Genomic DNA, 22,153 nt, shown 5'->3' with positions numbered 1-22,153 from the left:
TTTTTATGATTTCTTTTATGACCAAGGACAAACTAACTGACATTATATCCCAACTTTTGATATTCACAAAGTTTACTGTGCAAGTTTAGTGTACTGTGTGTAAGTTTACTTTTGTGGAAAAGTTGCTAGCAAGCTAAAGATAATTTTCGATATGTTGTTTGTAATATTCGAATATTGAAAACTCGTGAAAACTAGAAAATACTCAGTAAGTGATATCTCTGATATCACAGACCTGAAAATTATATAGTTTGTTTTAGCTCGTATTGTGAAGTTTGCTGTCAGGATAGGGTTTCATGTTTTTATATAACAAAGGTTTTGTGATCTCATCATGCTTTGTCACATTACATTGTTTTCAGGCAGTTAAAATTAAACTGGAAAATGTTAGAGAGAGTGTTACGTAATCATAGCAGTTGCCAGAATAGCATTATTTATGTGAAGCGTTGTTATGAACAAGAGTTGAGTTTACCACAAAATTTGTGAGGTAAGATTTTTTCACTACGAAAGACAGTACCAGGTATTATCAAATGCACTTTTATGAAAAAGTGATAGTTTGGGTTTAAATGCAGTGAAGAAATGATAAAATTTGTCCTGTTCTTGCTACTTACTAATTTGGCTTATTGCCACTCAACAACCTATGGAAATATACCACAGGTTAGAGTGTGTTTGTGGTTATTTTAATTTATAAATGTTTCCACCAAAGCTTCTTAAAAAAACCATCAATCACAATGGTGTATGTATTAAAACCAATAAAAGCTTCAGGTAAAGTAGTTCTCAGAAATATTTTGAATTTCAGGTTACTATGACAAATGTTGAGGTGAATGTAGATACAAGTGGTCTTACAACAATGTTCAATGCAGCTAAAGAGTTTGTTAATCTAGTGTTTGTTCCATTCAGCCAAATAACACGTAAGATGTTACATTTCATGCACCTTTGATTACTTGATAAAGTATTATGATATTAGAATATTTTTCTCCTGACTGAGAATAGTCTTTGCATGACTTTAACTCCATCACCAATCAAGCATTGGTTACCAAGTTTCTTCTTGTGCATTGTTGAGGGGACACGTTTTTGTATCAATAACACAACAATATCATCACAGGGTATAAGTAAAAATGACATGAATGTCTCCCTCAAGAGAAGATGTTCTTACATTCTTTTTATGGTTAGCTCAATGCGCTGTTTGTCTTGTTCCATGTGAAAATGTTCCCATGCCAATCTACGTGGTTATGTTCTAGGGAAGGTCTTGTTTTTTCGGTAAAATGAATATGTTGCTCCATTTGATGGATGATTTTTTACTCTTTTAATGAATAGTGATGGTTTCCTAATTTAGGATTGTTTGCCAAAACCAGTGAATAGGCGCAAGTATAATGAACATCTTACGAAAGAGCATTTTTAGGAAAATAATATTTAAAAAATTTGATTCATTTACCTCCTCGGTTGATTTTTAACTTATTACAGCAATATTTTTCAGCTCTGGTGACTCAAGCTATTTCTAATGATGTCAGCTTAGACATTGTTCGAACTCTTGAAGAATATTGGATTGATGTAAGCTGGAAGTGTTTTTTTTTGTTAATTATAGTTAATTTAACAATAAGCAGTTTGTATCGACTTCAAATTTGTAAAAACAGTGGTGTTAAATATCCAAAAATCCATCTTGAAAATTGATCATACTTTTTGAAACATTATAGTTATAATACTGATAAAAGCAATGCTGTAACAATAAACTGCTAATCTAATCTTTGTCTATTGTCAGCAAAGTGAAGCAGAAATTTGATCTTCTAGGTTGTGGCTGTAAAGAAAATTATTCTTGTTAACACAGGCCATGTTTCACCTTAACATAGAGGATCAACGAACATGGTCTCAACTTTTGTTGTCTATGATAAATGTTGTGTTAATTAAATTTGGTGTTATACGGTATTCCGTATGATTCAAATTTAGGGATTACTGCTATCAATAACATCACTTTTTCCTATGAGCTGCTCAATCATTGGAGATCGTTTAAACCAATTTCTCACATTTAATCAAATTTTGTTACAAGCATTTGCATCAGCTTCTTAATTTCATATATTTTAACCCTTAAACGCTTAAGTGTTATTCTATACACTATCATCTGTCTGTATTGCAAGCAACCTGGCATAAAAGAATGCTTAAGACAATATTAGTTTAGTGTATCTAACTCACAAGTGTCTTCAGCATTACTTGAAATTACTAGCTTTTATTAAGAAATTTTAACAATAACTACTTTTTACTAACGGAGAGCAACATTGTACGAAAACATTATGTCGGGTAATATCATAAAATTGAAAAATATCTATTGAAAACAACAGTGACAGAACAGGAGTGTTTACAACCTGTGTCTCTGCATTTAATATACTTTAGATTAGTTTTGATAAATAGAAACAGAAAAATCACTAATGTTTCGGTAGCTGAAGGTAGATTATTGCAAAGTTTGTAAAAATTTTACCTAACAAGCCCTGTGCTTGAAACAGTGATACCTTGAAAAACACAGTAAGTATGGTAAGAGTGTACTACAGGTTTTAACAAAATAGCCCAAAGAGAAGTATACATGGATAAAAATATTCGCAGGTTGCTAGGAGCCCAGATAGGTTAATATTCCAATTAATAGATATTTAAGGGTTAAACTATGTAATATTCCAAATATATGTAACATCAGATAAGAAGTCACAGCAATTTTGCTTGTTTTCAGTTCTTGAAACTACAAGTTCCATTGATAGTATGTCTGGGATTTGGCTTGCTGTTTGTAGTATTTGTCCCATTGGTCGGCAGCATCATATGCTGTTGCAGGTGCTGTTGTAATAAGTGTGGTGGAAAGAAATACCAAACTAGAAAACGAACAAAATCAAAATGGCGTGTTGGACTTTGCCTTGGCCTGTTTGTATGCACTGCTTTCATAGTGTAAGTGGAATTGAAATATTTCCTTTAATGAATTGCTGTTAGTTTTGAACATGCATACTTTTATTTCCTTGTATTGTGTGAGAAATGTACTCATACCTTATACAGTGATCGCCGCTTTATAAGCCCATGGTTTATAGGCTCACCCGCTTATGAAGCCAAATTCTGTGTGGTCCTCATTTACTCATTTCTTCCTGTAGTAATATACGCATAATCAAAAGCCCAAAACTGTATATAGCCATTTTCAAAACACAATTGAATTAAATTGAGCCCAATGACAAGGTGATGAAGGCTTTTAGCATAGTGTGTTTCATGTCAAATGCAATCAATCCAAGCGTTGTAATGTCTCACCATTTTTGCATTTGGACGGCAAACTTAGTTTTCGATTCACAAGGTCAGTTTCAACGCATTGATCAGTTTTGTGCTGTAAAATACAGTACTGTATGTCAATATATGTTTCTTATTAAAGCAATAAGTCGTCAGTGAGTACTGTGCACAGTCATTTATAGAAATTAGAACGACAAAAACGCACTTCTAGCTTTATTAGCTGACCCGCTTACTAAGCCCAGAATGGCCCTGTCTCTAGGTGGGCTTATAAAGCTGTGACCACTGTAATTTATGTCATTCAGTGTTCCTGGTGCAACTGTCATTTTCACAAATGAAGCATTGAATACATTGGTGAAAGAAGTTCCACCATATACTGATACTATATTAGATAACAGCATCAGATATGTAGATAGTATTGGCCTACAGATGCAACACATCCTAGATCAGCTCAATGTGCTATCCAAAATCATTTTGGGAAGAATAAGAGGTAAAATGATTGCTTCTTGCCAACATTGGTGCACACCAAATAACTTGGTGAAACTTTAAAGTATTAAGACTGCATTTATGCCATTAGAGATCCACACTTCACAGCACTATGCAGACGTTGCAATGCCTTTCTTGAGCAAGGCATTAACAATGTTTGCTCCCATTCAGTGGCGCTGGTGAACTTCTCCGAATTCGGGCTTATCTGTTAAAAATAAATTAAATGGCATTCATAAAAAATGCACACAGAGAAGCTCACTAATCTGGGCTCAAACGATGAGGAATCACCGTTAAGTCACGTTCAAAGGTTTTGCTCAGTCCAAACATTAGTATTCCTATACAATGACATAAAAATTATTTCGATGTATGCACATAACTGGCAAAGTTGATTTTGTTGTGAATTATTTTGTGACAACCTTACAACAATTTTTACAGAACAATTTTTATCATGTGGATGATATTTTTATTAGATCTGCCAGATTTTGTTCAAACTTCTTTGCAAAGACCTCTACTAGCATTATTTGATCTCAGTAATGCAACATTATTAGCCACTTGTAAGTATATTTAAGCACTAGAAAAAGTAGATAAGAACGGAGACGAATTGAATTAATGAAATTTTAAGTGATAATTTTTTTAAATTAAAATGTAATTCTTTGAAAAGCATTTGAGTTTTGCATCATGATTTAAAGACTTTCGTATTTATTCATGTTATCGCAAGACACAAATGAGCTCCATATCAACCTCGACAGTTATGAAGACAGCAGGAGTATACTCTATGATTCAATAGAGAGACTTATTACTAACTTTAGTAATGCTAAATCAAACCACATGTCTAATCTTGACGATTCGAATTGCTTTGCTGACACAGCATGTAAAGGTGCCTATGATTTAATAAATGGACTGCCCCCACTTTCTCAAGAATATTCTGAGGTAAGTGCATTTATTAAGTGTATTAAAACAAACCTTTTAAACCTTTCCTTGTATTAAAATAGTGTTATACCTCATGTATGCAGAAATTATGGATCAGCAATTGGTATAAATTGCAAAATTTATTTTATTTCTTACTTTTAGAATTGAAATTAAAACTCTAAGCTTTGTTTTGTTTCAGAGCAAAGCTACCGAAATTTCTTTTATGCAAACATATAATAGTTCTTGTGGAACCCTGTTTTTAAATCTTGAGTCAACTGTGATACAAAATTTTACCAATGAAATTAACAATGCAGTCAGTTCAGATTTAATCTCTTCGTTAGAATCAGGTGCCATTATAGAAAACTTTAAAAAGCATACCTTTCCAAGCTTATATTGTATCAAAGTCATTAACTGCTGTTTGTGAAATATTAATTCATTGTTTATGTTTTGTAACAGAGTATGCAACATAATGTGTAATGCAGCTTCCAGCGTTATAATTTTTAAATTAACGTTAGGGTGTCATTTAATTTGACTCATATACTTTTGTAGGCATCAATTCAACTCTGAATACACAGCTGACATCAATCCAAAATACTTTAAATGGCATCACATTATTTTCAACAGTCAAACAGCAGATAACAGAAATACAGGCTGAAATCCAATCACATGCTACGACATATGCAGATCACTATGATCGTTACAGGTGTAATGCGTTTGCTTGTGATTTTGATTTTGCTGAAACCGAAAATCCTGAGGAACATTTAAAGTTTATTCTCCGATTTGTGCTTTTTTGTTACACTTTCCAGGTTTATATTGAATCTCACTTTTAAATGTAGAAGTTTGCCATGTAACTTTCTCTTGGTTAGAGATGAGAAATACGTTGTGCTATTTTTGTTAGCGAATTACTTAATTTAATTTTATAAAGAATTAGTTGTTTTTCCTTGGTTGCTGGCTACACTGCTTACCATAAAACAATTTGGGAAATGGTCTTGCTTAAGTTTTTTCATTTGAAAGTCTTGTGTAATGTTTCCATGATGTTATTTAAAAAAAAAATCCTAGTATGATGATATGTTTTAGTATAGCAAAGTATAAAATCAGGTTGGATGCCGATATTGATTTTGGTGGTATAACCTTGTTTTATTTGTTGTTATCCTGTTGACAATGTAACGCTTCTTTGCATTTCGTGTAGGTGGGCTGTTGGGTTGGGACTGGGAACAGTAATTCTACTTATTGGTGGTTGTTACTTTTTTGGAATCTTTTTTGGTTGTCTGTGTGGTTCAAGCAAAACTCTGCCCACAAAACGTGGAGGATTTTCAAATTTTGGAGGCATCCTTGCTATGAGGTCAGTAGTTATCTAGTTTGTTGTCCAGCTGCAGCTGGTTTACAACATTAACATCTTTATATTCGTTTTTGAGTGGTGCCGGATTTTCTTTCATATTTTCTTGGCTTTTGATGGTTATTGTCATTTTGGCATTTGTTGTTGGTGGTGCTTTGCAACGTTACATTTGTGAAAGTTTAAGGAGTCCTTATGAAGGCTTTAAGGTAAGCTTCTGTTTTTCTGACACAATTATTTGTTGTTTTATTGGTAACATTGGGTAATTAAGAACTTTATGTTCCATACAAGGCAGAGGATATTGAAATAGGTTGTAGTTCGCAGATAATCTTTATTCATGGAGTATCTCGGCAGGCTCAAGTGGCCTAAGTTCTGGATCATCAACTGAATATTCTTTGAAGATCTATGATATAATAACGTATGTAATATGTTTTTAAAAACTAAGTTGGTCATCTCCATGTGAAGCCTGTTGAAAAGATATGTTATTACATTGATTTTCATTATAAAAGTTTATTAAATAAAGGGTCTGGAAATTAATACAATTGGAATTTCAGTATAGTAAAAATTCCAATCAAATTTGTGCTAAAAGATGACAATAACTCTGCTGTTTTTATCTTGCAAATTTGGTATCTTTGTAAAATGTTTGATAAATTTTGTATTAGTGGAAACTACATTGTTCATTTTAACCACGTTTATTTTATAGCCGATGTGAAAGCAATGAAGGCATAATTAATGTCATTGGTCTTCAAAATACCTTCAATTTAACTAGTTATAAGCAGACCGCTTTGCAGCATATAGCCGATCAGGAGATTGACTTTACACTCAATAATCCAACAAGGTTACCTTTATGCATATCCTTTTATTTATGATTTTATTTAGATTGATATCAAATGACCTGAAATATTTAAATATTAACTTTACTTGCTTTTCACTTTGTGTTTTTGGGTTTAATGACCATGTTAGTTGTCACCAGCAAGTCAATACTATCATTATTTTCATGTACGTTTTAAACTTCTTTGGTTTTGTCATTTTTTCATGCATTTATCAACTTGCATTGTTTTTGCCTTGCTTTTTTTTGTCCACCACGCCAATAATAACGAGAAAAAGAAATGTAAGGATGAAAGAAAGTTTTCCATTGATCTGTTGCAATTTTTTAATTGCGATAAATATTTTTCATGCTCAATGATTTCTACTTTAGAAAATATAAGATTTTTCAGCCTGTATTCATCGGAAATGGGAGACTGCCTAATGGAGCTTAACTTATCAAGTGCTATCCAGCCTATTACCTTGGTATGTATTGAATAGCCAACTAATGGAATTTTTATACAAACTGTATTTGTAGCTTATGACAAGGTTTCAATAATAACTGTTGTGTAAAAAGTATATATATAGAAAAGTAACACACTGCATAATAATGTTTCCCAATTGTTTTCACCACAAAACTGTGTTTCATTAAGGCTGGAGCCCTGATGTCCTATGAATCAGAAATAGCCCAATTAAAGGAATATCAAAGAAACCTTGGAACTACTGCAGTAAGCTGTTCGGCTTTTGAGTGTATTGATATTTCCAAAATCTTTTAACCATGCTTGAAGTTTTTGTCATACAGTAAGCAATTATATATTAATTTCTGTAGCATCTTGCACTGTGTGTAGGTATCTTTTAATGTAACGTTAACGGATGCTATCAAAGACTTCAGCGCAATTCAAGCAACATTATCTGCTTTGTCAATACTTGAGCAAATGTACGTTGATTCAGCATCTTCAGCCAATATCAATATTGATGCAATAACTGTAAGTGTTTCTAATTTCCAAATACGCAGTATGCTGTTTAAAGTTTGCTTGTTTTGATAGAATTTTTAAGCAGCGTGCAACAATTTATGCTGCATTATTTAAATTATTGTCTAACATAATAAACAGAATTATAATCCATGAAATAAAGAATTTATGAATTTCAATACTAATGTGTTGTCATATTGACATTTTCCTTTAATTTTTAATTACAGATGCTAATTCCTGAGTTAGCTAGTTACTTACCAGCCGCAGAAACAAATTTTAATACAAATGTTCCCATCTTAGTAACCAATGTGAAAAACAATTTCAGTAACGTACTGGTTAGTGATGTAGAGACTTTTTTTGCTTGGGTGGATACACAGGTAGGCATATGGAACAAATAAACTTGTTTTTTGTGACTTTGCTGATGTAGTTGTATAAAGTGTCAAGCTTTGAGTTTTGGAATTTATTGTAACCATACTAAAAGCCATTAATTTTTTACATACCTTAGGTAAACAATCTTGGTGCTTGTCATCCCATATATGCTATCTACAACGACATTATGGTCATATTTTGTGAACATTTTATCCCAATACTGGTATGTAACAGAACATCTTGTGTGTTTTACCTGTTTTTTAAAAGGTTAAAGATCTTTATCAAGCTTAAAGTAAGGGGCAAGTGCTACAACAAGTTGTATGTAAATTGTAGACTATTTGTCAGTAAGTATCTCTTAGAAAAGATATCGCAAATTTGCCACTAATTATGACAGAGTTTCAACGAGTGTGACATCACAATGTAAAATCAACAGGTTTGTTGGCTGGCATCTGAGTGATATATGGCAGAAGTGCATGGTAAATTTATGGCAATTACCGGTGCCATACCAGGCTAGTGCCAACAGTGCTCAAATTTGCTGTACTTTAATACTTATTTCTAGTTTTTACTCGTATAACTGCACCAATTGTAAGTTAGGTTACGCTTAACTAACATGGATATTCCTGTTATGCACTTCATATCAACTTATCTACTTCTTGTCACTTTTGCAAAATGTTCTATGTATACTTGATCCAAACATCAGCGTCATGCGCATGGATTTTGCATTGCTTCGCCATGATTACCATCACATATTTCATAAATAGCACCAAACTTGCTAACAACTCGTATTTGATTTCAACTTGTTTTAGCCTTTGCCCTTCATTAGTGCCACACTACAAGTCCATTAAAACGTTCCATGTTTTTTGCACCAAACTATTGATCATAGTAAAGTTACATCGAACCAAGAAAAACATGTTGTTAGCATACTTTTTGTAGTTCTCGAAACTAAGACAAATTTTTAAGACAAGTTTCTTCCATAGAATGGACTTTGGTTTTCCATTGGATGCTCTGTTTTCTTCATGATCACAGGTACCATTTTTGCCATGAAGTTAGCAAAGTTTTATAGAAGAATGGATGAAACAGATGTGTAAGTTGTAATACTTTAGCTATAGATTTTCCACCAAAACACTTGCTGATGAATTAATGCAGGTAATAAATCATCATGTATATTATACATGTAAGTTTTTGCAAAAAAAAATACTGTTTATATGGTCGAAAAGTAACCTATGACACATTCACAGCCAAAATTACAAAAATTTGGTAGACAAACATTTGGAGATGTAATTAATCACATGCACTGCATTTGCAAAGGTTCTGCAATCCTAAATGTACCTTTAAATCAGATACGAAGGATAAACCTTTTTATTGTTTGCCATATAGATAATAATTGTATATCTTGGGTGGGCTAGGAAAAATTAATGAACACAGATTAAAAACAAACAATGGTTAGGTGTACCAGCCTATTCCACTATTTATCATTTTATATCTCGTTAGTTGGCTGAAATTGTCTAGTTTGGGTCGTGTGATAACAAGAAGGCTAGATTTCTACATATCAACGAGTTTTATTGATCACGGGCTTGGTGGAATTGTTTTGGGTCGTGAAAACTCCCCAATTATCATTCCTGTTTAATGAACATTTTTTGCTCACATTGGGATAGCCACATGGTCACAAACCACCTAGTTCTTATCACCATCTAGATTCTAGAAAGTGAGGAGATGTGTTCCACTTGGGGTGGGGATGAAGCAGTGAGCTATAACACCATTAACATGTACTCTTGTTATGGTCATGATTATCAATGAATCGATATGAAAAATTTGCTTTCAATTTGTTTTTCAAATAAAAGAACAACTTTTTAAGTTGCATGTAATTTATGTACGTGAGTATGCCTGGTTGTAATATACTATACTACCCAACAGTGCAGCAAAGCACTCTGCAAATAAAACAAACAAACAAACGAAAGAGTGGAATACTCGTACATCAGGGTGTATCCCCAGTTTAGTTGTTAAACACGTATTAACAAAGTGGTGGTAGTTGTAAAAACTTTTCGCTAAACAAGTCACAAAAATTAAGAAATTTGATAATATAAGGTATTTTTGTAGCCCTGCAGTAAAGTTGGTTAAGCTGGAAATGAAGGAATTGGAAGACACAAAAGTGTAAGTAATTTTTGATATGATATCACTATTAGGTGCGATATTAATCATGAATGATTCACAAATGCAGGATATTTAAAAGTATCGTAGCAAAATTTACAATTTACAACAATAATTCTTGATATTGCAGGTCACGTCCTCAACTCAGAACAATCCGACAAAATGCTTGGTGAATGTTTTACCAATAAACACAATTTTCCAAATTTTTTGTGTTATCATTAAATAACTGTAACTTGCATAGCAATCATGACATCACAGTAAAATCTCTGAGTGTCATGCACATAAAAGGAATTTTTACTATTGTGAAAAGCTGTTTCCACAGGCTTAGCACCAACAGGGAGTTACCAAAACATCGAAGAAATCGACGATATCAAACAAGGTGCAGTAAAAGTATTATATTCATGATCGTTACCCTGAAGCAACTTATTATATTGAATATAAATGTATTGTATAGTTGTTACAATTTTTACAGATCAAACAAGGTGTCTGATATGAATTTCTAACATTTTTACACCTCCATGCAATGAAGAGGAGTTTCAGAACAAAATCCCACAAAGCTTTTTGCTACAACGTTTAACAGAATGATCAGAATGATTGATGGGAAATATACATTCTCTTTTAGGTTTAATAAGTAACAGAATACATGAAACGCAAGTTTACAAAAATAAACTTGTGTAATAAAATATCATGTGTTAATTATGTGACATTAACAGTAGAGCAGTTTGCTTCACACATTTCATTATTATATATAAGTTTTTTGCTAAAGGTTTTGCATTTTTAAAATGATGATGTTAATCTTATGGTAGTTTTTTTCAAACGTATTTACCCCAGGGGCTCCAGTATGAACTTAAATTTTTTAATAATGCCTGCACCCTGCATGTAATTCTCTGTTTTTATGAATCCACGGAGAGTACTAAAAGTGGAAATACTGTCTACTTGACACTGAACGTTGATAAACAGTTTACTGTATATGTCATGTCATGTCTATACCTTTAATCAACCGTGCACTAACTTAAAAGTACATAAATTTGTCCACCATATTTTAGTTAATATGTTGGTTGTTTTCCAATTGACGTGTACAGTATTCAAATATATATATACAGTAGATGTATATTGCAAACGTACTTGTTAACAATTAAATCTTATTGTAAATGTTCTTTTGAGCTATATTTTCAGCTAGCGGTTAACAGGCCTACTGCCTTATTCCTAGGAATTTTATTGATAAAACTATTTCTTATCCTAACGTACGGTAGGTAGTTACTGTGAGCCTGCGAATGAAACATGTTTTCAATAGACAAATTTTCGGCTACAGCACTTCTCGATCGGACATTGACATGAAAGGTTCAACTCCAGTTGGAGTTTTTGCTTCTTTCCATTTATGGTTAATTGTCGGTTTGGGTTAGAAAAACTTTCGTGCGGCTGAGTTCAGGCCCGGGTTCGGTTTCACCAAAACATCTGCCCAAACAGAATTAAAGGTCCTGCTTTGGTTTGAACCAGTGCTTTGACATAATAGTAAAACAAAACATTTATTTTGAATACGATTTATTTATTTTGCATTGTTTATCTAAGACAGGTGTGTCTAACCCTTGGCCCGCGGAAAGATTCTGAGTGCCCCGCGCGGTATTTTTCGAAATGACTAATATTATCAACTGAATCGCCTACGTAATTTTTGGCGAACTTACATTCCGATAAATTGGCATTTAATGTTTGTTTACTAATTTCTGACAGCCATATGGAAAACTCGCTTCGCATTACTTCATCGTCCATCTCACCGAATATTGCCAAACTTGTTAGGAAAAAACAGTGCCAAACTTCACATTGAAATGTCGACGTGTAGTAAAAACTTTGTTTAATTTGCTATATCTTGGTATGTTTATTGTTCTTATAATTGTAAAAGAGGATAATACGCATTTCTAAGATTAGAATTTTGATGTGAGGGTTTTAATTAGAAATTAGCAGTAAACACTCAAGTGGCCCGCGCAATCATTCGTAAATCGCATGTGGCCCTTCGGCCAAAAAGGTTGGACACCCCTGATCTAAGAGTATACTTTACAAAGAAATGCGTTGTTCCATTGTGATGTAATTTTTCCTATGGTGTGATGTTATATGTACTTTTCATTAAATTGCTGTTGGTGGGCAAGCAGGGCCGGTTTAACCACAGGGCACACTGGGGTCTCAGCGAATGAAGGGTCCCGCCAGTTCGCAGGCGCTTTAATGTAGGCTAACCAAGCCACCCTTCGAATAGCAAGAAAAGTCTACTGAAATGGAGAGCAGCGTTGGGGATGCGGTCGAGCAGTCTTGCAGGGCTTTGCTGGCACTCCATAACCTATTTGTGGTCCGAATTTAATTACATGACACATTGACATTTGACAGCTATGTAGATAGCGCCCTATATGCTTTGTAAGCGACGCAGTTTCACGTTCATTTTGAACATTAGTATCTGTGGTCAGACATTTTGCAAGTTGGTTTATGTCATAAAAAATATAAGCTGGGGGCGTGAAAGTCGATTATTTACAATCAGAATTTCACAATTTCTGTTTCGATTCTGGGGTAAACTAATTTTTTCCCTCCGATCCTATGCTGTCTATGTTACTGATGCCAAATATACTTTTTTCTGACGTAACAAAAAAGTCTTCTGCGGACGACAATTGTTTAACTTGCTTTTGGTATTATCAACTTGTCATCGATTCGTGAAGTAAAATCATTGAGAGTGGAAGCTGTGATAAAAGAAAGGGAATAAATGTTGTATTAGGCAAATATGGTTACAGGCAAGAAGGTTCTAATCTAACGAACTAGGCGCCTACTTTCTTGTACGGCAATAAATACCGTACCAGTTGGCAGTATAGGCCTACGGTAATTTTAGCCGCACCTAGGCTACTGTTAGGATAGCATGATGGTACGTAATTCCTTATACGGAACTGAATACCCTACCAGTAGGTTTGTAATTTTATTTACATGTGCCATTAGCCTACAACGTACTGTAACTTCAGTATAAGACCGGACATTTTTTCCTGGATGGTACCGGTAAGCTGGCCTAAGAGTTTGGTGTTACCGTAAGGACACTGGTACTTATGTATAGTATCTGTGCTACACGTAACAATGTGTTTGCGAAAGTTTGCAGATTAACCTCACTTAATTCACAGCATTGCCCGCGCATTTTTGACAAATTTGCCTTTACTGCGCTCACTCATGTACATTTTGGAACAAGGTCTGTCTTTCTATGAACCTGCATGGAGGCTGGAACCATGGACCTTATTCCGACATTTGATTGCTGAATTTTACCTGCTCAATTTTTTGGGAAAATATTTATACCAGCCACTTAATTTGCAAACCTTTTATTCTGAATTATATTTAATTTTGATTTAATATTTTAAATGGGCTATTAAGAATATAAAAGATTTACGAAGTGACTATTTCACTGTATGTAGGTCACGCAGACTGTTTTTAAAGATAGGCGGTTAGGTTATGGCGAAGGTTATTGCGGTTACGTTGTTCGGTTGCTGACTCCTGACTCAAAAGGCTGCTGTTTGAAAAGAACTAAACCTCAATTCTTACCTTTACTTTACATTACGTTTAAAGTACAGTACTATGTAATGCTTTTTCATTATTTGTAGCCCATATTGTTTTGTACCTTGCGCCATGAAAACCAAATACGCTAACTTTACGAACTGCTGAGGTTCAGGGAAATGTTTAGACATAGTGGCTGTATAGTAGTCAACTCGATTGTTTCCTGACCGCTGTCGAGCCTAAACGCTGCAATATTTCCGTGTATGTTTTGCAAATTTTCTTTGCATGCACTGGCTGCAGCACGCTTCTAGGATACGTACAAACATGCCCACGTATGTAACATACGTTTGTCATATGGTTTCGTCCCTCTACGTCTACTGATTTCTTTGCTACAGTGCATTGTGGTTGGTGTCAGCGCGTCCATTTTCAATCGTTTTAGACTTATTAGGCCTATGAACTACGATAAAATGTGCGATAAAAATCGTTAGAAAGCTCTTGCTGGTTCTTTTATTGATTACCAAACTCTGCAAGTATTTTTGTTAGGATACATTCTATCAACGCCTCTTTTGCAGTTGTATGCTTTTCCGAATGCGGGAATGTTTATGCTGGGAATTTCAACCCTGTAAATACAAAATACGTTTAAATGCACAAGGTTACACCTAGCATGGATTAGGTTTTAACGCTAAAGAATATAGATGCCTTCGTCTTTCTGTTAGTTTCACAAGTCTTTACGAAACCCCGCTGTAAGTACAGTTTATTGTTGCTAAAATAATAATTACATTTATGGTCTCGTTTTTCTGGTAGATCGCGTACTACTAACAATGAACTAACCTGTATTTGCCTGGAACATGGTAGCCGGATATTACGTTTTGTAATGAAAATTGCCGTGTGGAATGTTGGCAATGTGTCTATGAAAGATGTTTACATTGCAATTTGTTAAACTTAAATGCTTTGAAATTGCAATCAAGAAGAATCTTGGACATTAAACAAGAAATTTTACGTAAACGCTGCGTTGCGATAGGTCATAACAGCTAAACTTGGTCATCATTAGTAGATTAAAAAAAATGGAATCTAACTCATCGGTATTGGTACCTGAGCGTGAGCGAGAAAGAATAATTGATCCTGTGTGAAGTTACCAAACCCTGGTAGTCGAAGATCACCTTGAGGATTTTTAACTTGCCATTTTTTGTAAGCCTATGAAACGACAGTGAAAATGTTGCCTCACAGAAGTGGCAGTTTGTAACAGTGATAGTAACAATCGAAATATGTCAGCGCAATCAAATAATCACCATGAAGGCTTGCCAAAGTTCTCCATTGTCCGCAATATTTTCCCCAGCAGATAGTTTTCCGTTTAACTAAAAACGTTTGATATATCACGTGAAATAGCTTTATTTACAACAATTGTTATAGTATGAGAACGTTGACAGTTGCCAACAGACTCTGGCATCAAGAAATTAAATTTTACAGTACATGTAGTCCCAAGTGTGCATTAACGTCATCACGCTGTTATAACTTGTTGAAATGTGCAATACCACTAACTTTTTAATTTTTTATTCAACTTACGTTTCGATCTATATCTGGGAACGGCCGTATAGCTGAGTATTGGTCGATAATACACTGCGCTCTTTCCTTGAAATTATTCTTTGATCTCTCGGTCCACCAGTTATTGATGTTTCCGTTTCTATCATAAGTCCCTCCATTGTCATCAAATCCATGACTTACCTGTACAAGCATTTCAAGTATCGTGTTTATAATTTTATGTATTATGCACGACAGGTTCATAAAAAGAATTAAGAGTTTTTTTGTTAAATTAATTTATTTACCTTCCAAATAGGCTAATCTAAAACGAACCTCGTGACCTATTATGCTTCCAATTGCTCCGTAGTTCATGGAAGTTGGTTGACCGATGTCAAGGAACGGCGGCTGCATTATGGCGGCAGGAAAATTGATTTGGTTCTTAGACGGACTGTGATAAGCATATACTACGGCTGGCCCAAGCGTCGTCCATCTAGGAAGGCAGTAAAGTAGCTTACGACCTACATTTATAGGCTATAACAGTCAAAGCACTTCGACAAGATTGATTAAAAATGTAGCTAGCTAAAATCAGACACTTCTTACTCGTTGAAATCCACAGCAGTTTTCAATTTGTCAAACTCTTCTTTCTTTTCCCAAGCGATCATTGTTTGAATATTTTTCACGAATTGATTTGGCTTGATAACCACATCTTCGTAGTCATAATCGAGTTTTGGATTAGACTTGTCCACAATGTAATCTGGGTAGGCCAATACTGCCCTCATGAATTCGAGTTTCTCGACTGCTTTGTTTCTTGTTTGTCGGTCGATCCACTTGTAAGTGGCTAGCATTTTACGAAATGCTTGCCGCAGATTTTCGAACATTTGCTCAACCTTTGTGCAAAAATTATGCAGTAGGCTTACATTTAGAAACCATCAGTATAGGTCTAGTTAATAGGCTTGTGATGATATTACACTATTGTAACATTCGGGGTTAAATAACATTTGGAAATATAGCTTTTTAAGTGTCGAATCAGCGAAGCATAACACTGCGTGACGTAATCGATCACTTCCTGGTTATTGTGTGTGCTTTATGAGTTATTCGCAGTCCTTCAGGATATACAGTACTTTTAAGCCAACGTCGCAACATGTCAGTCCTTATGCCGTTGCTGTACCAATGATTTATCTAAATGTGTTCGTTTAAAGAAGCTTCAATATATAATCAGAATATGCAGTTGTCATTGTTGTGTAAACAAGATAGAGAGAAGCATTCAACGACCTTGAGACTCATAAAACCATCGAGCGCAATAAACAATTTCATTAATAAACATTGTAGTGAAATGGTCTACCTTACAGGTTAAGGTACGACAAACAACCATTCCATTACAGGCTAACTTACCATATTCTTGTTATTTTCAGAAAAAGCTTCTGATACAAAAAGGGAAGCGACTGGCATGTGAAAATATTTCTCCGTGTCGTATGTGCAGACTTTCCATCGTGCTGGCTCGGCTGATACACCATACAGAGTATCTTTGAACGGTTTGCGTGTCTCCCTTAGGTCCGAGCTCATGTAAATTACCCTGGCTTGGAGAACGCTCCATATGAGATAGTTTTGAATCAGTCTGCAACGAAAGATATACTGTAATAGTACTGTCTTAAATTAATTTGCTATAGTCGCTGTATGATTGTTGTAAGTTTTTGTCAACATTTAATGAAAAAAATGGCCGGTTGTTTTAACCATGATGTTTTTATTTCGGCACTACTGTCTAATTACTACTTCACGGCAACAAAACCGTGCCTTACGTACAGTAGAGGCCGTTGAACAGGTGTATAGCCCACTAGTAATCTTAAAAGGAGGATAATCAAAAAAGTCAATTAATATATAAAGCAAATACCCAGCCTCGGTGTTTAACTCACTCGTATTTTCCATTTATGATGCCAACAAAGCTTTTCAAGTAGTTCATGTCGTAAACTACAATCTTTTCATCGGCGTCCACCGTAATAGCCGTTGCAGACATAACTGCGTTGACGTAATCTGTCCAGTTTAGACCAGGAACCTCGTTCGCAAGTTCTTGTGAAGACACCTTGTTATAGCTGCTAGTAATATTTCGAGTTTCGCTTTTTGATTTGACTGCTCGTGCAATATCGGTTTCAAACTGGACAATCTGTGAATAAAACCTGAGCTTGTATAATCGCTTATAATTTAATTTCTCGTTGTGGAATTTTCTTTTCACGTTAAATAGGCCATACATGAATTAGTCGTGCGGACTTCGACGTTTTTGTTTGAACATTGATATGTTTCGTTATTCAAGATTAATACACACCTGATCAACAACAGATTCGGTTGTCGCAGAATTTGCCTTGTCACCAGCAACCATTGTGATAAAGTCAGACATAAACTTGCGATAAGCAGGAAGCATTGTTTGTCTTAAACCATCGTTCAAATAGAAGTCGCGATCGGGTAGTCCTAGTTTAGGCTGACTTATCTATGATTGTTGTTTTGAATTTATAAGATTACCTTGTACAAAGCTAATTCGGCACGTAACAGCTTCTTATTACAAGTTACCTTGAAAATGTTTGCGCTAGAATCTTTCTCATCTTGCCCCACCGTGGCCGATAAGATTGCTGTACTGCCAAAACCAGAAGTGAATGCGCCTAACGTTTTTTCCAAGTTGAATGAATCTCTATCAAAAGAATCACCAATCACCGGCCAACCTCCCATTTGCTTGATGAGTTCCAGTACAGGTTCCAAACCGAGGGAATCGATTTTTGCTAAATGTTGTAGATATTTTTGTGTGTTGCACTTTAAAAAGTATTTGTTGAGAGACATTTTGCAATAACTGTTACTAAGGTTTAAGTACCAAGAAGGAATAAGTAAGCTATAAAACCTGCGTGGCAGCGCTAAATGTATATGGTACATATGGCCTATATACAAGATGTTTTAAACCATGTTGTCTTTATGCTTACTTGTATTCATACACGAAGCGTAAAATTCTTTCGCCTTCTTAATTGAATCTCGATCGCCTTCGGAACGTGTTTCCAAAGCGCCTTGAGATCAAATCTTTGTTCAACTTAAATATGTTCAGATTAAATAAAATAATCCCTCCCGGCGTTAAAAATCGAGATTAATATGCTTATACTGCAAGAGAACTTGTTCCAACCAAAACTTAATCTTTTTGATAATTTTAACCTGAAAAGCAACTTCTACAGTAATTGTAAACTGTATAGCAATATTTATATTTTCAGTCAGTGTTCTTCGGTTGATTGTTTTGTGATTGCCGCGACGTACATAGAGTTTCAAGCCGTCAGCTCAAAAAATGTACCTATTGCACTTTCTGTTGTTATTTTATTTAGGCTGTATTTGCAAAACCCTATAACACTTTCTTCGTATTAAAATGATTGGTAGTCTACTTACGTTTTCGTATTTTATCAACTTTGTTTGCCACTTCTGTGACAGTGGTTACTTCTGGCATGTCGTCAGGAATGATCCGATCTCTGATAAAACCTCCGCACGCGTAACCGTAGAAATCTTCACACGGATTAACATCTCGATCCATGTAGCTTAATATGCGAGCAGCTTTGAAAAACGTGAATACAGTTTTATGCAAAAGTATAATGCCTTGTTCGATGAAAAATGAGCCATCAAGAGTATTCATTTTTTACCGAAAACAGAAAATCTAATTACGAGCAAAGTTAATGTCTATTGAAGTTTCACTGTAGCTTTGCAACATTATCAAGTACATTAGGTGGTAAACTGTAGCCTATATGATTTGTGATTTGTATGACAGTAATTATTAATTAACTTTAAGTTATTAGTTTAACTTTTGTTGATTGATGCAATTTGCAAAATGTACTGTAACGACTTTGGTCAAAGCACAAAGTCGTTTTACCTGCTCTAACGCAGTCCGGCGTTTCACATATTTGTTCTTGAGTCTCTCTTCTGGTCTTCTTTGGCTTCTTTGAAATTGCTGCTGTGTTTGAAGTCAGAGAGTAGAAAAACGCATAATTTGTTTAGTCTAATAATACATGTTACTGTATTAACTGCGTATTTAATATTAACGAAATAATGAAATAGATACTATGTACTGTATAATAATTATGATATACTGTATTAGTAAAGTGAAACGTTTAAGCAAGTTTTTTTAAATAATGATTCGAGTCAAGTTAAACCTTTTAGGTATTGTTTAAATTTCCTATAAGGAGACTCAGTTCCGAATCGAATCTTTGATGAACGTAGATTGCCTTGGAGCCGAACCAAGCTACCGTTTCGAGTTATTACGATTGTCAATATGCCAGAGTCGCAAGTCAAGTCATTTACCATTTAAGGTTCAAGTCAAGTGCAGATATTTGGTAAAATAAGACTCGAGTAAATTGATATTCGAAACCAAGCAAAAATACCATTTCTGTCAAGTAGAAACGTTTAGGATTGTTACAAATTTTATTAAGCGGTCCTGGACAAATAAATTCATTTTAAGTTAAACTTTAAAGTGAGGGGCAAGTCCAAAAACAAGTTGGCCTAAATCAAGGAGTAGTTGTAGGGTTTTTAATGAAATGTAGTGGCAAAGCAGTTATCGCATACTTTACCTCTTATTTTGAGCTAGAGGGCGGTCATAATAACGTCACAATGTGAGAACGATTGTTATATATCACAATATATAAATGATATAGCTGATAACTGGGGTTTGTATTAGTTATGGAGCTAGCTAACTAACGCGTTTTGCATGGAATACATCTCAACAGGTAAGTTAGTTTGGGCTTATTTATCGCAAAATGTTCCTGTTATACACTTAAGAACGCTATAATTACACCTTTTACTATTTACTTGTTTGTCACAGGAAACATTCTATTCCAAATTCATTTAAACACCTAAGTCATCCGTTTGTGTTTGTATTATTCGTATATATATATATATATATATATAGTATTAGTATTCGTATATTTGTATATACTATATATAGTATTATAGACGAGTCTCTGACTCGAGTTATAAAAACTATGCCATATGCTTCTGTTTTTAAGCATTTTAACATTTGTGACCGCAAGCAATTATAGACTATATTACTACTCTTTACAAACCTGAAGTACTATGGTTACCTCTTGGTTTGCATTCCCAAGAATCTTTATTACACAGATCCTTGGAACAGCAGCATGTACAGACCGAGGTAGGCGGGCCTCCATTACATTGTAATATTGAACCATATTTTCCTCCAGCGTTGTGAAAGTTCTATGCAATTTCAAATAATTTGGTCGCCGCGATTATATAACGATGTCAGTAAACTAGACAAAAAGCCGACTTTTGTCGATGTAACGATTTTACCTGGCGATAATCATTTTTGCAAGCATATCTCTTTTTGCAAGATTTTTTCACCATTGGGTCGTTTCCCCAACCTCCGTATCGAACTTGAATCTGACACATTGCCTAGAATTTTGCATTGCGATTAATTATTGTAAGCGTTATTCTCAAACTCCTTGAAATCAGTTACGTCACGTATCATCACAATAGATGATTTAAAGTTAGTAAGGGAAAAGGATGATGCATGCATGACTGATTTTACTTTTCTTTAAATTTGGTATTATAGTGGTTGTTTCAAGGAGCTTTAATATAATGAGTTATCGTTTTCACCCCAGGATCGTTGCATTCTACAAGGCGACCTCTATCGTCACATTCTTTTTTGGTTTTAGAAGGAGGACAATCCCAGCAGGACTTACCTGGAAATTATAATTAATCAACACATGATTAAAACTATCCAGTCGCTCTTATAATAGATAGAGCGGTATTCTTTTATGTTATTGACATCAACGTTAAAAACAACGGTTTATGGTCCCATTTGTATAGTAATAACCTCTCTTAGTTGCTTGTTTTACTTACCTACAGCAAACTTTACAATGTAGCAAACTGCGCAAAAAAACAAGTATTTGCGAAATTCGCCAATCATCTTCGTATTTTGCATCTGAAATCAAAATACTCTGGATTGAGCTTCCGTGCGTTGCCTTCTCTATTTATAAACTTTCTGCCAAAGCTTCATTTCGCTTTATTAACTTTTTCGCGCAAAGCATAAATGGTCAGAATGTTATAGCCTGAAGGCATTCTCCCGTTTTTGCACTGACAGGTAACGTTTTTGCACCTTTTTCTCAGTTGTGTGATATATTGAATTAACGATTTCATGTGATTACATATTGCTTGCGCTATAGCCTACTACATTACCGGTATTTCTAGTTATTCTACTAAACCCAAGCACAAAAAATTATGATTTTTCCCCTTTTTAACATTGAAATCGTTTTTAGTTTACTTTAAGTTTTTTGAAGCTCTATAATTATCACCTTATAATTTTATCCAGGTAATCCCTTCTTTTATATCAAATCATGTTTCACTTCAAAGAATAACCATTTTGATTTTATTCTATTTGTACTGATATTTTTGTCTTGTACACGGAGATTTTCTTTGTTTTCAGAGTTCGCTGCAATATTTACCAGAGTCCTACAATGACTCGAGTCATTATTTTCAAAGAATTTATTTGAATCTAGTCAATGTTTTGAACGATTCGAGTCGGTTGGTTTTGATTACGTTTCAGCGTTTAGGTAAAACGAATATCTTACATTTTTGCTTAGGAACGCATACGATGTAGACCAGCAAGCAATTTTAGACAATTTGCCTACTTGGTCCGTGTAATGATTAATGCAACGCCCCGCGCAGTCATCAATCAACGCCCCTTGTAGCTTCGTCGCATATCTCGTAATCACGCCATTTATGTTCTCAGTTCAGTCCCTCAGTTCTTTTCAGTTGCGTGATTACGATTCACCATTTCAAGATTACCAGTTTTCCTTTTATGCTTTTGTTTAACTTTACCTTTTTGTGTTGCAGCTTAGTTTAGTTTTTT

The 22,153-nt window shown here is 34.6% G+C and overlaps 2 protein-coding genes across 8 annotated transcripts; one reads left to right on the top strand and one right to left on the bottom strand.

Annotated features, from left to right (window-relative positions):
• Positions 1–96: 96 nt before the first annotated feature.
• Positions 97–11,413, top strand: LOC143448522 (prominin-1-A-like). Of its 2 annotated transcripts, none has more exons than XM_076948305.1 (23): positions 97–481; positions 794–905; positions 1,472–1,545; positions 2,708–2,916; positions 3,543–3,727; positions 4,194–4,277; positions 4,442–4,653; positions 4,832–4,979; positions 5,182–5,335; positions 5,822–5,974; positions 6,048–6,174; positions 6,283–6,383; positions 6,669–6,803; positions 7,183–7,255; positions 7,423–7,497; positions 7,618–7,755; positions 7,968–8,117; positions 8,246–8,332; positions 9,087–9,193; positions 10,207–10,260; positions 10,388–10,426; positions 10,580–10,636; positions 10,730–11,413. In XM_076948305.1, exons 2-23 carry the CDS (start codon positions 800–802, stop codon positions 10,758–10,760), a joined length of 2,499 nt encoding a protein of 832 aa, XP_076804420.1. In that variant the 5' UTR covers positions 97–481; positions 794–799; the 3' UTR covers positions 10,761–11,413. The 2 variants fall into 2 exon arrangements, with proteins under 2 accessions (XP_076804420.1, XP_076804419.1); XM_076948304.1 differs by having other exon boundaries at positions 97–651.
• A 2,842-nt stretch (positions 11,414–14,255) lies between these two features.
• Positions 14,256–21,916, bottom strand: LOC143448523 (membrane metallo-endopeptidase-like 1). Of its 6 annotated transcripts, none has more exons than XM_076948306.1 (18): positions 21,145–21,915; positions 20,899–20,984; positions 20,593–20,694; positions 20,352–20,499; positions 19,166–19,246; positions 18,691–18,852; positions 18,243–18,323; positions 17,842–18,047; positions 17,600–17,761; positions 17,193–17,440; positions 16,675–16,897; positions 15,883–16,169; positions 15,616–15,772; positions 15,328–15,486; positions 15,054–15,119; positions 14,857–14,958; positions 14,596–14,672; positions 14,256–14,384 (listed from the first exon to the last, which is right to left on the bottom strand). In XM_076948306.1, the coding sequence occupies exons 1-18, from the start codon at positions 21,224–21,226 to the stop codon at positions 14,279–14,281; spliced, it is 2,535 nt and encodes an 844-aa protein (XP_076804421.1). In that variant the 5' UTR covers positions 21,227–21,915; the 3' UTR covers positions 14,256–14,278. The 6 variants fall into 6 exon arrangements, with proteins under 6 accessions (XP_076804421.1, XP_076804422.1, XP_076804424.1 ...); XM_076948307.1 differs by having other exon boundaries at positions 19,166–19,243; XM_076948309.1 differs by having other exon boundaries at positions 19,166–19,243; positions 20,370–20,499.
• Positions 21,917–22,153: the final 237 nt, after the last annotated feature.

This window comes from Clavelina lepadiformis, chromosome 3 (assembly GCF_947623445.1).
Source record: "Clavelina lepadiformis chromosome 3, kaClaLepa1.1, whole genome shotgun sequence".
NCBI classification, from domain to species: domain Eukaryota; kingdom Metazoa; phylum Chordata; class Ascidiacea; order Aplousobranchia; family Clavelinidae; genus Clavelina; species Clavelina lepadiformis.
Note: the sequence above shows the minus strand (reverse complement) of the source record. Positions and strands in the feature narration are given on the sequence as shown.